At 36.1% G+C, this 14,512-nt stretch overlaps 8 protein-coding genes across 8 annotated transcripts; 3 read left to right on the top strand and 5 right to left on the bottom strand.

The window, feature by feature from the left end:
- Positions 1 to 1,139: 1,139 nt before the first annotated feature.
- Positions 1,140 to 2,672, top strand: NOP56 (snoRNP complex protein NOP56; the record flags this gene model as incomplete). The annotated part of the gene is made up of 1 exon (XM_003674306.1): positions 1,140 to 2,672. One exon carries the CDS (start codon positions 1,140 to 1,142, stop codon positions 2,670 to 2,672), a length of 1,533 nt encoding a protein of 510 aa, XP_003674354.1.
- A 404-nt stretch (positions 2,673 to 3,076) lies between these two features.
- SFA1 (bifunctional alcohol dehydrogenase/S-(hydroxymethyl)glutathione dehydrogenase) lies at positions 3,077 to 4,432 on the top strand (the record flags this gene model as incomplete). Its single annotated transcript, XM_003674305.1, has 1 exon — positions 3,077 to 4,432. One exon carries the CDS (start codon positions 3,077 to 3,079, stop codon positions 4,430 to 4,432), a length of 1,356 nt encoding a protein of 451 aa, XP_003674353.1.
- Positions 4,433 to 4,655: 223 nt separating this feature from the next.
- NRP1 (Nrp1p) lies at positions 4,656 to 6,368 on the bottom strand (the record flags this gene model as incomplete). The annotated part of the gene is made up of 1 exon (XM_003674304.1): positions 4,656 to 6,368. The coding sequence occupies one exon, from the start codon at positions 6,366 to 6,368 to the stop codon at positions 4,656 to 4,658; it is 1,713 nt and encodes a 570-aa protein (XP_003674352.1).
- A 209-nt stretch (positions 6,369 to 6,577) lies between these two features.
- Positions 6,578 to 7,252, bottom strand: FAP7 (nucleoside-triphosphatase; the record flags this gene model as incomplete). Its single annotated transcript, XM_003674303.1, has 1 exon — positions 6,578 to 7,252. One exon carries the CDS (start codon positions 7,250 to 7,252, stop codon positions 6,578 to 6,580), a length of 675 nt encoding a protein of 224 aa, XP_003674351.1.
- A 240-nt stretch (positions 7,253 to 7,492) lies between these two features.
- On the top strand, positions 7,493 to 8,068 carry CDC36 (CCR4-NOT core subunit CDC36; the record flags this gene model as incomplete). Its single annotated transcript, XM_003674302.1, has 1 exon — positions 7,493 to 8,068. The coding sequence occupies one exon, from the start codon at positions 7,493 to 7,495 to the stop codon at positions 8,066 to 8,068; it is 576 nt and encodes a 191-aa protein (XP_003674350.1).
- An 85-nt stretch (positions 8,069 to 8,153) lies between these two features.
- NCAS0A14120 (uncharacterized protein) lies at positions 8,154 to 9,437 on the bottom strand (the record flags this gene model as incomplete). Its single annotated transcript, XM_003674301.1, has 1 exon — positions 8,154 to 9,437. One exon carries the CDS (start codon positions 9,435 to 9,437, stop codon positions 8,154 to 8,156), a length of 1,284 nt encoding a protein of 427 aa, XP_003674349.1.
- A 290-nt stretch (positions 9,438 to 9,727) lies between these two features.
- On the bottom strand, positions 9,728 to 11,989 carry CDC9 (DNA ligase (ATP) CDC9; the record flags this gene model as incomplete). The annotated part of the gene is made up of 1 exon (XM_003674300.1): positions 9,728 to 11,989. The coding sequence occupies one exon, from the start codon at positions 11,987 to 11,989 to the stop codon at positions 9,728 to 9,730; it is 2,262 nt and encodes a 753-aa protein (XP_003674348.1).
- A 349-nt stretch (positions 11,990 to 12,338) lies between these two features.
- Positions 12,339 to 14,294, bottom strand: NCAS0A14100 (uncharacterized protein; the record flags this gene model as incomplete). The annotated part of the gene is made up of 1 exon (XM_003674299.1): positions 12,339 to 14,294. The coding sequence occupies one exon, from the start codon at positions 14,292 to 14,294 to the stop codon at positions 12,339 to 12,341; it is 1,956 nt and encodes a 651-aa protein (XP_003674347.1).
- Between the last annotated feature and the right edge of the window lie 218 nt (positions 14,295 to 14,512).

Here is a 14,512-nt window from a genome sequence, read left to right as displayed (position 1 = left end):
TTTAAAGGGTTATCAATACTGCTGGAACTAAATATACGTTTATTTTGAGTAAAGGAAACCCCAGAGAGTTAATCAAAGGTAGAAAGGAGTTCAAATAATTTGATGGAAAGTCGTAGAATAGGCTGATCCAAATACGTCAGCATATCTTTGGTTGCTATGTGAAGAAGATATTTCTATCCAAAACTATATTAAAGGAATAAAATGTAAGAGTGTTAGATATTAGTTTTGATCTATTTCAATTACATAATATATTGACACGAAGAAAAAATATTGTATCTTATGAAAATGACTGAACAAAACAGATATACTATTTCTCTACAAGATAAGATTAAAGAATCTCAAATACTTTCATGTAATTTTTGTTTCAGCTATTCAAGCCAATAAAAGAATCTTTGTAATAACAAATCTATAATTAATATTATCTTACTGGTACTATGATTAAGACTGAATTTATACTGTTGGTCAGTTTTGTGCAAAAGAAAAAACAGATTCAAACTGTTTCCGGAATAGCTGGAATATCCAGAATATATTGTATGGGTTTTATTAAAAAGAAAACTATTTTGGTTTGGTTCTTCTGATGTGATAATACATTCTTAATTTCTAGTTATCACTTTTGTTCTTTTGAACGATATTCTTTTATTAATATCACTTCCAGCTTGACCTATATTTCATTTTCAATGGCAAACAGTAGTGTCTTACAATACATATTCTCCAACCTCTTAAAATAATGTATTAAGTGATTTTAGAAAAAAATTGGGACTTTACTCCTTTGAATTCATTGAGACATGCGTTTTACGATACGTTGTTATGCTTCATAATGGACAATGTGAAAAAAATATTTCAAACATTCAAGGGCGCTAGCATACTATTGAAAAAAAATTATTTTATCATGTGACTGAAACCGTTTTAAAATTAAGGTAATACAGTTAGACGTTTGAAACGATATGAAAAATTTAAGTGAAAAATTTTCGTTTTTTTTATTTTTTGCAAATTTCGAGAAAGGAATTGCGATGAGATATCTATGGGCTTCTGAAGCTGAAAAATTATATACTAGTTTAGTTAAAATTCTATTATTGAGCTACAGTCACCGTTTGTTTTATAAGACATTTCAACAGAGTACTTACCAAGAATAGATAAAGATGGCTCCTATTGAATACCTTCTTTTCGAAGAACCTACTGGTTACGCCATTTTTAAGGTTAAATTACAACAGGATGATATTGGTTCCAGATTAAAGGAAGTTCAAGAACAAATTAATGACTTCGGTTCTTTCACTAAGCTAGTTGAATTAGTCTCCTTTGCTCCATTCAAGGGTGCTGCTGAAGCTTTGGAAAATGCTAATGACATTTCTGAGGGTTTAGTATCTGAAAGTTTGAAAGCTGTCTTGGATTTGAATTTACCAAAGGCTTCTAAGAGTAAGACTATCACTTTGGCTATTTCTGATAAGAATTTAGGTCCTTCTATCAAGGAAGATTTCCCATACGTTGATTGTATTGCTAATGAATTAGCTCAAGATTTGATTCGTGGTGTTAGACTACATGGTGATAAATTATTCAAAGGTTTACAATCCGGTGATTTGGAAAGAGCACAATTAGGTTTGGGTCACGCTTACTCCAGAGCTAAGGTGAAGTTTTCAGTCCAAAAGAATGATAACCATATTATTCAAGCCATTGCTTTATTGGATCAATTAGATAAGGATATCAACACCTTCGCCATGAGAGTTAAAGAATGGTACGGATGGCATTTCCCAGAATTGGCCAAATTAGTTCCAGACAACTATAAATTTGCCCAATTAGTTTTATTCATTAAGGATAAAGCTTCCTTAAATGACGAATCTTTACACGACTTGGCTGCCATTCTAAATGATGACGCTGGTATTGCTGAAAGAGTCATCGACAATGCTCGTATATCTATGGGTCAAGATATATCCGAAACGGATATGGAAAATGTCGGTGTCTTTGCACAAAGAGTAGTTTCTCTAGTTGAATACAGAAAACAATTATATGATTACTTATGTGAAAAGATGCACACAGTTGCTCCAAATTTGTCAGAATTGATTGGTGAAGTTATTGGTGCTAGATTGATATCTCATGCTGGTTCTCTAACTAACCTATCCAAACAAGCTGCCTCTACTGTTCAAATTCTTGGTGCTGAAAAGGCTCTTTTCAGAGCTTTGAAGACCAAGGGTAACACTCCCAAATATGGTTTAATCTATCACAGTGGGTTTATTGCTAAGGCTTCCGCTAAGAACAAGGGTAGAATCTCTAGATATTTGGCTAACAAATGTTCTATGGCTTCAAGAATCGATAACTACTCCGATGAACCAACTAGTGTATTCGGTGCTGTCTTGAAGAAACAAGTTGAGCAAAGATTGGAATTCTACAGTACTGGTACACCAACTCTAAAGAATGAATTAGCTATCAAAGAAGCTATGGATCTATATAATAAGGATAAGCCAGAAGAAGAACAAGAAGAAAAGAAATCTGAATCCAAGAAGAGAAAGGCTGAAGAATCTGAAGACTCTGAAGAGGAAGAAAAGCCAAAGGCCAAGAAGGAAAAGAAGGAAAAGAAGGAGAAGAAGGAGAAGAAAGAAAAGAAAGACAAGAAGGAAAAGAAAGAAAAGAAGGACAAAAAGGAGAAGAAGTCCAAGAAGGAAAAGAAGGAAAAGAAATAGATTTTACGAACTTTTTTCTTCCAGAAATTATCTAATCATCTTTCACATCTTGCCATGTACATTTAGTTATTAAGAATTGAAACCAGACAAATAAAAAGAATAACATTATTTCCAATTCTTGAAAGGAGGTACACTCAATTCAACATTCATATCATTTCTATAACTTTTATCTCTATGTATACTTATATTATCTATCGGAAATGTATAAAAAAGCTCTACAATTAATCAAGTAAACTGAAGAATTGATGAAGATTTCAGGCAAAATAAGCGAAGAAAATAGCGCTAATCCAAAATGGACCATCGATATTCCTCTTCTCTCGCAGTTATTTATCACCTGTTATACGCTATATTATCTACATTAATTTACGAGTCACCACAGTTCACTACAAACAGAGTGCCTCAAGATGAGATTGTCGCTGCCAAGAATTATTCCAGCTTTAAAAAACGGTGCTATATTATTTCGGGGGAAGCCCTTGACAATAAACAAAAGCTTACATAATCATTCTACCGTAGTTTTAGGTGGGAAACCTCATATTTTTTCCAAAGCACATCTTTATTGTTCACCAACTTTCACTCAAGTAAAGGGATTACACCAAAACCACTATAACATGTCGTCAACTCAAGGTAAACCAATTACATGTACTGCAGCCGTTGCCTACGCAGCCGGCAAGCCCTTAACTGTCGAGCAAATTGTTGTGGATCCACCTAAAGCTCACGAAGTTCGTATTAAAATTGAATACACTGCTGTTTGTCATACTGACGCATATACTTTGTCTGGTATCGACCCAGAAGGTGCATTTCCTAGTATTTTGGGCCATGAAGGGTCAGGCATTGTTGAAAGTGTAGGTGAAGGTGTCACTAACGTTAAAGTCGGTGACCATGTCATTGCTTTATACACTGCTGAATGTGGAAAGTGTAAGTTCTGTAAATCTGGAAAGACAAATCTTTGTGGCTCTGTGAGAGCTACTCAAGGTAAAGGTGTTATGCCAGATGGAACGTCAAGATTCCACAACCAAAAAGGTGAACCATTATTACATTTTATGGGTTGTTCTACCTTCTCTCAATATACTGTTGTTGCTGATGTTTCCGTCGTTGCAGTGGATCCAAAGGCCCCATTAGATAGTATCAGTTTATTGGGTTGTGGTGTCACTACCGGTTATGGTGCTGCCATTAAGACAGCTAACGTGCAAAAGGGTGATACTGTTGCTGTCTTTGGTGCTGGTACAGTTGGGTTATCTGTTGTTCAAGGTGCTAAATCTAGAGGTGCCTCAAAAATCATTGTTGTGGACATCAACAACGACAAGAAGCAATGGTCTTTTGACTTCGGCGCTACTGATTTTGTTAATCCAAAAGAAGATTTGAAAGAAGGTGAGACTATTGTTCAAAAGTTAATTGAAATGACTGATGGTGGGTTAGAATATACTTTTGACTGTACTGGTAACGTGAAGGTGATGAGAGATGCTTTAGAAGCTTGTCATAAGGGTTGGGGTGAATCTATTATTATCGGTGTTGCTGGTGCCGGTGAAGAAATTTCTACAAGACCATTCCAATTAGTTACTGGTAGAGTATGGAAGGGTTCTGCATTCGGAGGTATTAAAGGTAGATCTGAAATGGGCGGTCTAATTGAAGATTATCAAAATGGTAAGTTAAAGGTTGATGAATTCATTACTCATAGGAGACCATTCACCGAAATTAACGACGCATTTGAAGACTTGCATCATGGTGATTGTTTAAGAACGGTTCTAGATTTAGCTAAATAAGAATAAGACGATCAGCATTTTTCTATATAACTCTATGGAGATGAATCTAAATAAGGTGTACGTTTAAAACGAAATTTGATTTTTTTTTTGATATTTGTTCTAAGCTAGTTATTTTATATGCAATATTTTATGTCTATAAAACTTGCGTATTTAAGCAAAACTGAAGTCTTTGGATACCAATCAATCGACTCTGACTCGTTCATTAATTAAAAAATAAAAATGCTTATATATCTTTTGGAATTGCATTCGAGTTCGAATTCGAGTTTGAAATAAAACTGAGATTAGTTGCAAAATCCAGCAGGCTAGCGTTTCCATTACCAGTATTATTGTTATCATTGTAGATGCCTAACTGATCTTGTACTGAACCGTGCGAAGTAAATGTAGTACTCTGATTTCCTTCATTTCCATTATGCGATTGCTGAGATATTTTTGGAATACGACATCGTAAACATACGACATTTTTAGCAAAATTATGATACGTACAAGACGGACATTTCCAATCACCTGCTCTGAAAGGGACATTGGATCCTGTGGTAATTCCTCCTGATGTCATGCTAAATTGGGAATTGGTGTTATATCTATTATTGTTATTATTATTAGTGTTATTACTGCCATTATGACGGAAATTCTGTGTCCTTGATCCCGAATTTGAAGGAGTTAAGGGCTTATTATATTGCTGAAAAGTTTGAGAAATTGATGACTGATGAGATTGGGGTATTGGAAACGTACTTTGAATTCTATTCACTACTGGCATTTGATTAGTTGATGCAATGTTACTAGTTCCAGAAATATTTAAACCTTTATTATTGTTTGGTGCCGGGAAAGAACATCTGAAGCATGCTGTACGCCTTTGAAAATTGGAGAAGCCACATGATGGACAACTCCAATCACCTGGCCTTGGTTTATTTTTACTTTGAGGGAAAGCTGATAGAATATCCTGTCCTGCATCGAGAACTCTTGTAGATGAAGGTTGAATTTCCACAATATGTTCCACAACCCTAGGTTGCTTGGTGTTTGCTATATTTGACAGGATTGAACGACCATTTAATACTAGGGCTTCCGTTGCTTCTTCATGTGATTGAAACACGACAAACCCAGCAACACAGTCCTGCTCATCCACAAGTGGATTCCCATTTAAACTCCAATTGCTATTTATACTCGACGTCTCTTCTATCGTATTCTTTGCAGTCCAGAATCCTATAGGTCTTGCACCGAATTGTGTAAACCATGATTCAAGTTCGCTTTGGGTAGTATCTGACGGAAGATTATTCATGTATAGAACTCTCGAACGTTCTTGCAAAAATGTTTTGATATCAGCATATGAATCGTATGGTCTTGTTAAAACTAATTGTACATCGTCCAAAGTAGTGCATTTCTTACGCAACTTGGTTAGGATATTAGTTGAATCTTGGATGCTTAGCAACGTCTGAGGATTAGAAGTGGAAAGAGGAACTTGAAGGGAAGTATCAATTTCCAAAATGTTCACAATATCAGAAATATCTCCAGCAGTTTTGGGTGACTTAACTCTCAGGTTACTTTTCCTCATGGGAATAACTTCAGGATGATTACCACACCACTTATCAAATTCCTTCCACAAATTAAAGACTCTTGGGTGTTTTAAATATGAAGGCAGAATGAATCCAAGATCATGAGCTTGACGTGGTAAAGTAACACGGATATCCCAGACTGAGAACAATGAACATAAAACAAAATCGCTAAAATCGACAATTTCCGCTTTAATATCAGCTTCCAATTGGGAAATGGTATCTTTAAACGCATTCGCCATATCTGGAATATCAATTGATTTGGGCTCCTCAAAGGTTGCTTGCAGTGTTTCCGAATTGATAAATTGATATGAACATTTAGTTATTCGGGAGTGATCTTTGGGCGTTTCAACTTGGTGGCTAGTCTCAAGCTCTAGAACAACATAAAACATTGTGTATTTCACAATAGTAATATCTGGGTGATATACTTAGGTTTTCTTCATTGTTCTTGAAATGTAAACAAAACCTCGAGAAATTAAAAAATTTTCAGCTCATCGCTTTAGCTGACATAAGCTTAACTAACAAAGGTTATTATTATATTCATAGATATGCTATTATACAAAGTTGTATTGTTCCTGTTATGCTCCAGTGACACGGTATTCTATTCTTGAGACTCTGACTCTGATTCGCTAAATTCATCATCAGGGGAATTTGCATCTTCTGGATCATCTTCATTATCATTGCTTTCACTTCCACTTTCGTCAGAATTGCGTTGCTTGTCTTCTAGTTCATTTGTTACCCCATCCTCATGCTGCTCTAGCCACATCTTCTGCCAATCAACAATACGATCAACGTTTGCATCCATCTGTTCAGTTGTATCACTTTGTAGCTCCACGACAATCTCTTTAGCGTATGACTCTAATGCATCCTGAAGCACAACACCCATGATTTCTGCATCCATATTTTCTTCAATCTTGGTATCATGATATTTTCTTCCATGTAGTCTATCATATAAGACAGAATTGTCACATCTTAATACAGCGACCAAGTCAATCAACCTTTCGGGGAATACATCGTTAACATGCCAGTCGATTATGCTCTTTCCCTGGCGCAATAATGGTTCCAGCTCATCCAGAAGTTTATCCTCATCGACAATATGCGATTTTCTGCCCTTATCGTAACCATCGTAACAGTCATGTTCTTTTGCAAAATCGGATATATTATAGTACTTGTACTCAGGAAGCCTACGTTGTAAAAGCTCACAGGTTGTAGACTTCCCGCAACCTGGTGTACCAGTTATTAATAAATTTGGTTGGTATCTGCGTGATTTTGACATGGGTATCTTTCTAGTGCACCTCTTCTTAATCAATACCTTTTATCAAGCTGAGCGTCAAATAGATTTCTTTGGCCTTAACGTTAATTTGTATTTTTTTCATTCTGGCTAAAAAAATTCAAAGGATTCTTCTTCAAGTTACAATTTACGCATTTCATAATTGGAGACCGCAACTGTCTACAATAACATCCAAACCAACATTGCCTCCCCTCATTAATTTACAAAGCATACAGTTGAAGAAAAATGGATAAATTTGGCCTAAAAGCATTAGTACCCCTTCTCAGACAAGATGATAAGGAACTTTCCAAACCATATGATCATTCTATGACCCTTGGTGCCGATCTCTCATCCATGATACATTCCCTGGGAATTCCTCGAGATAACACTAGACACAGAGTATTAGATACATTTCAATCCCCGTGGGCTGAGACATCAAGAAGTGAGGTGGAACCCACATTCTTTATACCGGATTCATTCGTTGGTATATCTGGGGTACTGCAATCCCCAGTGACACCACCCCGTTTTGATTCTGCTCAAAATGACCAGCAACGTGTAGCTTTGTTCCAAGACGAGACTCTGTTTTACCTGTTTTATAAGCATCCAGGTACAGTGCTCCAAGAATTGACTTATCTAGAATTAAGAAATAGAAATTGGAGATATCACACCACATTGAGAGCGTGGTTGACTAAAGATCCTCTAATGGAACCGGAAGTATCCGCCGATGGACTAAGTGAACGTGGGTCTTACGTATTTTTTGATCCTCAAAGATGGGAAAAATGTCAAAAAGACTTCCTATTGTTTTATAATGCCATTATGTAACTTTAAGAATATAATAGATAATTGATAACCAATTTGATTACGCATATATACACGATATTTATACTTATTTTTTGTTTAGATATGATCATGCTTTGACAGTATGATACCTCTTTCCTCTAAACCCAGCAATATACATATTGAATTGATATACTTGTTGTGGATTGAGGTCATTCAATTCCCACTTGGTACTCCCAAACACATTCTTAATTGGGTTCATCAACATATCTACCTCTTCACCATATGTATCTTGCACACTTGTAATATCCTTCATTATATCGTCCTGACTGAAGCCCGTAGTAAAAATGGCACATTTGGTATCTAACAATGCCTTCATCGTGTCTCCCATCCATGTTTTGGAAGATTCTGGAGAGGCAAATCCAGGGTGGAAAGTAAAGAAAATGTCATTATATGGATCATATGGGAAGAAGTCTTGTGCCTTATGGAATTTATCGAAATAATCCGGATAATAAGCTAACGTTAAACTTTCATCCACTCTCTTCACAATCCTGGAGTCAGAAGACAGGTAATTTGAATCCTGTTCTAATAAGGAGCATTCAGGCCCTATAAAATTGATCTCAAAAGCTTGAGCTGGAAATAAAAACTGTAATTGTTTCCAAATGTGGATGGGAAGTTGACTCTCAGCTCGAGCACCCAGAATAAATATTCTCATGGGACGTGTCTTCGTTGTGGCAAACGCATTGTTTCTCAAAGTGTATCTCAAAGCAGCTAACGATTTCAAACCTTCCAAGGTGACCGGCCCCTTTGGAATCAAGTTATAAGGGGAATATTTATAAAGAATGGAACCAATTGTGATCGGATAACTTAACATTTTGGTGACAGTAGCCAACTGAAATTCTGTATCCATAGAATAAAACTGTCTAGTATAAAAGAATAAATCCCAATTTGTCATATTAACCGTTGAATCACGAGCTTGCTCACCAGGGAAGTCAAATTCTGGGAATGGTCTACCACTTCTCAAATCATGTTCATAAATGTTTACCTTTCTTAATTTTTCGTAAATTTTATTTTTATGATAATTTGTATCATTTTCCCATGCTTCCTTTGAGTAATGTGTTGGAATACCAGATAATGGACATGTAAATCTAATTTCTTTTCCCGTCACAGGACATTTAGCCTGAGCTTTAATTCTAGCGGCTCTTTCTCGTATGGCTGGCGAAGGAGATTCATCCCATGGATAAAATCTATTTGCAAACACAGGTTCCGTGGGAAGAGGAGGCGGGTCAATTCCTAGAGCGTTCTTTACAAATCCAACCAATGTTCTATGCGATGATATTCGGGAATCGATGGCGAAGAGACTCACTGGATGCAATGACAATTGTGTTGCTGCGGGTGACTTAAAAGCAAACATGACTTAATCAAAGCTTCTTGAAGGGGTTTTAAACAGTAGAAAAAGAAAAGTTGCCACAAGAGGTTGTATCACAATTCAATTAGTAAGAAGTCTACTTTCCAAATTAAATATCTATTTGTAGGGCATCCAGTTTTATTATCCATTTCGACCCCTCCCCCCTAAGATTTGTTTGTCGTTATTTTCAAGTGTTACCCAGTCAGTGAAATTGAAACTTCTGACGCCCAGAGAATTGCCGCAGAAGCTATTGTTAATAAATAATAATTCATGGAATATAGAGTTATTAAATGTACTTATTGCGTATGGGCTTGGTTTTCATACAATTCTATAATCTGCTCTGAAGAAGTTGCATCTTCCACCCCCTTGTCTTCTCTGGTACGGATAAATCTAGGAAATCTCAAAGAGATACCCTTGTCATACGTCGAACTACCGGCCTTGTAAATGGGAGAGAGCGATAGATCGGCAGTAAGCACTTCAAACAATAAAGTAGGTTCAAACCACACATCCGGTTCGGCACTAGAGTCATAAACAAATGTCGCCTTTGGTCCATCAAGAACCGTTGGTGTAAGTCGAGTATATAATTGTTGTAGCATTTCATCTGAAAAACCAGTACCAATCTTACAACAGGTTTCAAACTCGCCTGTGTCCTGATTATAACAACCTAACAGGAACCCACCATACATCCCTGTACGTTTACCTCTACCGTAATAGGCTCCGATAACACATAGATCTAATGAATCTCCGATACCTTCCAAGTAATCCTTCTTCAATTTCAACCAGTTACGAGAACGTTTACTAGGTTCATAATGTGATTCAATACCATCGAGCATCTTGACCATTAGACCTTCACAAGAATCATGAACAGATTGGTCCAAGAATTTTTGTAATTCGTCCAGATTCGATGATGTCATTTCCGTTGCATATTGGAACTCACCTGTGACCGATTTAGTAACTTCTTGTAAAATTTGTCGTCTTTCTCTAAGACTTTTATTTATTAATTTTTCATCATTATGACATAAAATGTCGAAGGCAAACAAACAGACTTTCACTTTAACATCTTTTAAATCGACATCCTTACGTTTTCTTGTACTCAGTACTTGGAATGGTAAAATTTTATTTTGTTCATTGTCCCATGCGACAGCCTCACAATCAAGGATTAAAGTAGATGTAACTAATGGATCAGCAATGAAATCGCGGATATGGATTTCAGGATATCTTTCAGTCATATTTTCACCATTACGTGAATAAATTCTCATGGTACCGTCGCTTAGTAGGTGTACTTGAGCCCTTTCACCATCATATTTATACTCAGAAGTAAAGATTTCACCTTGAAACCTATCCAATATTTCATTAATTGCCTTTGTTGGTTTAGCTAACATGGGCTTCAACGGTATACCAGGTCTCAACGAACAATGTGTCTCCAATTCCATGATACCATATTTCAAACAGGAATTGATGACGATTTCATAATTGGGTACTTGACAAAATGCGTCTCTAATTTTCTGTTCAGCGGTTTCCAATAATTCCATATCAAAATCTTTATTATCCTTGCATTCATGGACTAACAAGGCCTTTGATAAAGAAATTAAAACAGTCTTTTCTGCTAACCCGATTCTTAATTTTGATTCCAACGATCTAATTAAAAATTTGGCTTCAGTTCCTTCACAAGCAGTTAGCATTCTCTTAATTAATTTGATCTTTCTTGTTTGAGAATCTTTACCCTCTGATTTAGCAATAAGTCTTAAATTTTCAAAAACTTCTCCAACGGTCAAAGGTTTAGGTTTAAACATCGTTGGTTGCACATTTCTGGCGTCCATGGCAATTTGACCCAAATCACCCAATTCTCTGTATTTATTTCTTACCTGAGCCAAAGATTTCCCACATGACTCACTTATAGTTTTCATTAGAAGTCCTTCACCCAAACCTAATTCTAATCCTGGTTCATAATCTGGTCCCAATTTATTAATGAAAAGGTACGTTACTGGAATTAAATTCTGTGGATTTTCCTTCATTATCTTTATGAAAAAATCAGAGCATAATTTAATAATTGCAAGACGTGATGACGTTGATTCAATCTCTTGGAATAAATTACAGACTTCCCTATATGGTATCGAAGAGAAGTACGGTTTCGTGGAATCTTGCGTTACATTCTCTATTGTTGGTTCTTTACTTGGTTCCAAATTCGATTCTTCCAGTTTTTGTTTCTTTAGATCAGGTCCTGTTGATTCATCAGTAGATATATTTGGTATTGATGGAGTAGAAGCGATATCGGATACGCCTTGTGATGATGATGCCAGGTTTGAGGCTGGTCTATTCAATATCTCTTCAAACGTTTTTTTGCTATTAGCTGTGTAAGGTGACAAGGATGGTTTTTCAGTTGTTGTTGTTGTTGAATCTTCAGGATCCTTTTTGTCAGCTGGTTTCTCATTCTTCATAGATGAGAAGAATTTAGCCAGTGTGGCCTGTTTTTGTTTCTTGGGAAATCCTGCTGGAGAAGACATAATAGATTTAGGGATAATAAAAGGTTTCTTACCTGCGAGGATTGACCTTAGCATACGAGTGAGAAAAGGATTATAACCGTTTCTTCAAGCTTATCAGTGTTGAGGGCAAGAATGAAATATTTCATTAACCTTGCTGAAATTTCAGGTTCACGCGTTTGCTAATTGTGCCAGAAATTTGGCGTTTTTTCAGACTAACAAAAACACCCGTCATTGATTCCAGTGGAATCAATCCGCCATTTGTTAATGAAAGAAGAGCGCACGTGACTGGACTACTTCTTTTGTTAAAGCAACTTTATTTTCCCCACCTCTACGTCATTGGCACTTTTCGATAATACAAAAAAACGTCATTATTCTATTAAATACATGCTAAACATTATTTAAATGTTTATAAATTTCAAAGTCTCTAAGAATCTTTGTCAGATTCAGGATGCGTTTTACCATATTCCTTACAGTCATCCCTTGTTGCCTTAGCCACACATCCTACTGTCTTCCCGATAATCATATTTGATGATTTGTTTATTTCGAAATCTTCCTTCATTGGTTTGTCTCTGTATATTCCGAGGACATAGTTCAACAAACCCTTTACCACAACAATCTCTGTATTTGAATCGGCTTCACTGACTGTCAGAGACATGTAATCATCAAATTCAAGTGTTTTTGGATTCTGATTTACAATTTCCCAATAGTTAATAGAGTTTGGGTTCAAGACATTAACGTCAAAACAATAATGACCCTTTAAATCCCAAGAGAGAACATTAATACCAAAATCTAAACTTGGTACGACCAACTCCAGATTATATACACCATTATGTTCCACTAATACGGAAATCATTGGTCTATAATATTTGAAACCACAACCACAACCATTTAAATGGAACTTGGGGAAACCTACCCATATTTGTTTGCCTTTCACTTGGGGTAAATCCGAAGGTAGTTTATAAAATTGTGTTGACCCACGCATACTTAGGAATTCACTTTCCTTTGTACTTTCTAATGTATCAGCTTCAAAAACCGTATCACAAATCCCATCATTTAATGAACATTTCAAGATTTCTAATGGGAAAAACGAATAAATTAAATGAACGGTACCTCTGGAGAATGCACTTTCCGTATTACTTTGTTTAACAAAAAATGGGGCCCAATTCTTTTCTATTCTTTTAACTTTTCTACCATTTATTGTCATCCTAATCATTGGTTCCGTCTTTCTATGTGGTGAAAATGTAAACATTCTCCTATTGGAATCACTATAATGATCCAACATATTGAAAAAGACCAAAGGTTCCTCGATACCATCACCATTTATACCACCTTTCATGATAACGTGAGGATCTTCTGGACCCAGATAAGATTTGTCAGCTGATTTAAATTCAATTTCCAACACGGAGGGATACATTCTAAAATATTTGGAAATAATTTCATCCTTTCTCTTTTCAGCCTTTAATTTGATCTTTGTTTGTTCTTCGACACATTTATCAAACGATGCATCTTTACCAATGGCTTTCAAATGATCACATTTATACAATCCAAGATCATTATCTAATTTTTCCAATTCCTTTTCCACATCAGCCGGTATATTAAGATCGACATATGGTACTTTCAATCCAATAATTTCATTCCAATTTTTATCAAAAGCCTGAGCAGCTACCAATGAAAAATGAGGATGGTTTCTTCTTGGTATTTTCGAGAAGATAACTCTTGAATACACGAAGAAACATTGATATTCATCGGACCAAACACTGACCCCACCAAAAGTAAACCAATATTTCTGCACAATTTCCAAATCAGATAGATCCTTCTCAGCATCATTGTTAGCATGCATTTGTTTACGCAAGAATTCGAATTTAGGGTTCGTCATTAACTCTTTACGAACTCTAACCAAATCTAAAGGTAAATATTTAGTTTCTTTGGAATATTCGACTTTGTTTATGTACTGCAATGTATCACACGTAGCTTCACGTTCATAATCCCCAATAGTTGCCCTGTCCTTCCCACCCTGACTCTCCAAATTGGAAACGTAACCTAAGAGTTGATTTTCCGTATATTTTTGACCCAGAGTCTCTATATGAACGGGAGAACGATTGAAGTCTTTAAACCTGAGAGTCTTTGTAAGGTCAATGTTGAGGAGGTCCTTCTTCTGTGCTACAGTCTTGATATTCTGAAGGCTATTATATTTGTACTTGATGCTTCTTATACTGTCGTTATCAGAATAGCGGGATTGAATGATGATGAGGGGTATGAATAGACAAATCAGGAGTGTCACTATGAGTTTGTAAATTTTTCTAGTTTGTAATGAGATGGAAAGTTTCCTCATCATGAACAGAAGGACCCTTTTCGAGTCGCTCACAAGGGGTGCTGCCATATTGTCTCTTGAGGGCAAGTGCGATAAACGGTAATCCTTGACGGAAGATAGAAAACTAGAGCAATAAAAGGAAGAACGGATAAGAATAAATCTCGAGAGAATGAGGTAAGATAATGGTTCTTTTATGACTACATTGTTGAGGGTAGGCACTAATTAACACGTGTATGTGGATCCTTGTTACCCTGTGTGCATCCGGGGAAAACCTAGACATGGGAAAA

The sequence above is a fragment of the Naumovozyma castellii genome, chromosome 1, assembly GCF_000237345.1.
Source record: "Naumovozyma castellii chromosome 1, complete genome".
NCBI lineage: Eukaryota > Fungi > Ascomycota > Saccharomycetes > Saccharomycetales > Saccharomycetaceae > Naumovozyma > Naumovozyma castellii.
Note: the sequence above shows the minus strand (reverse complement) of the source record. Positions and strands in the feature narration are given on the sequence as shown.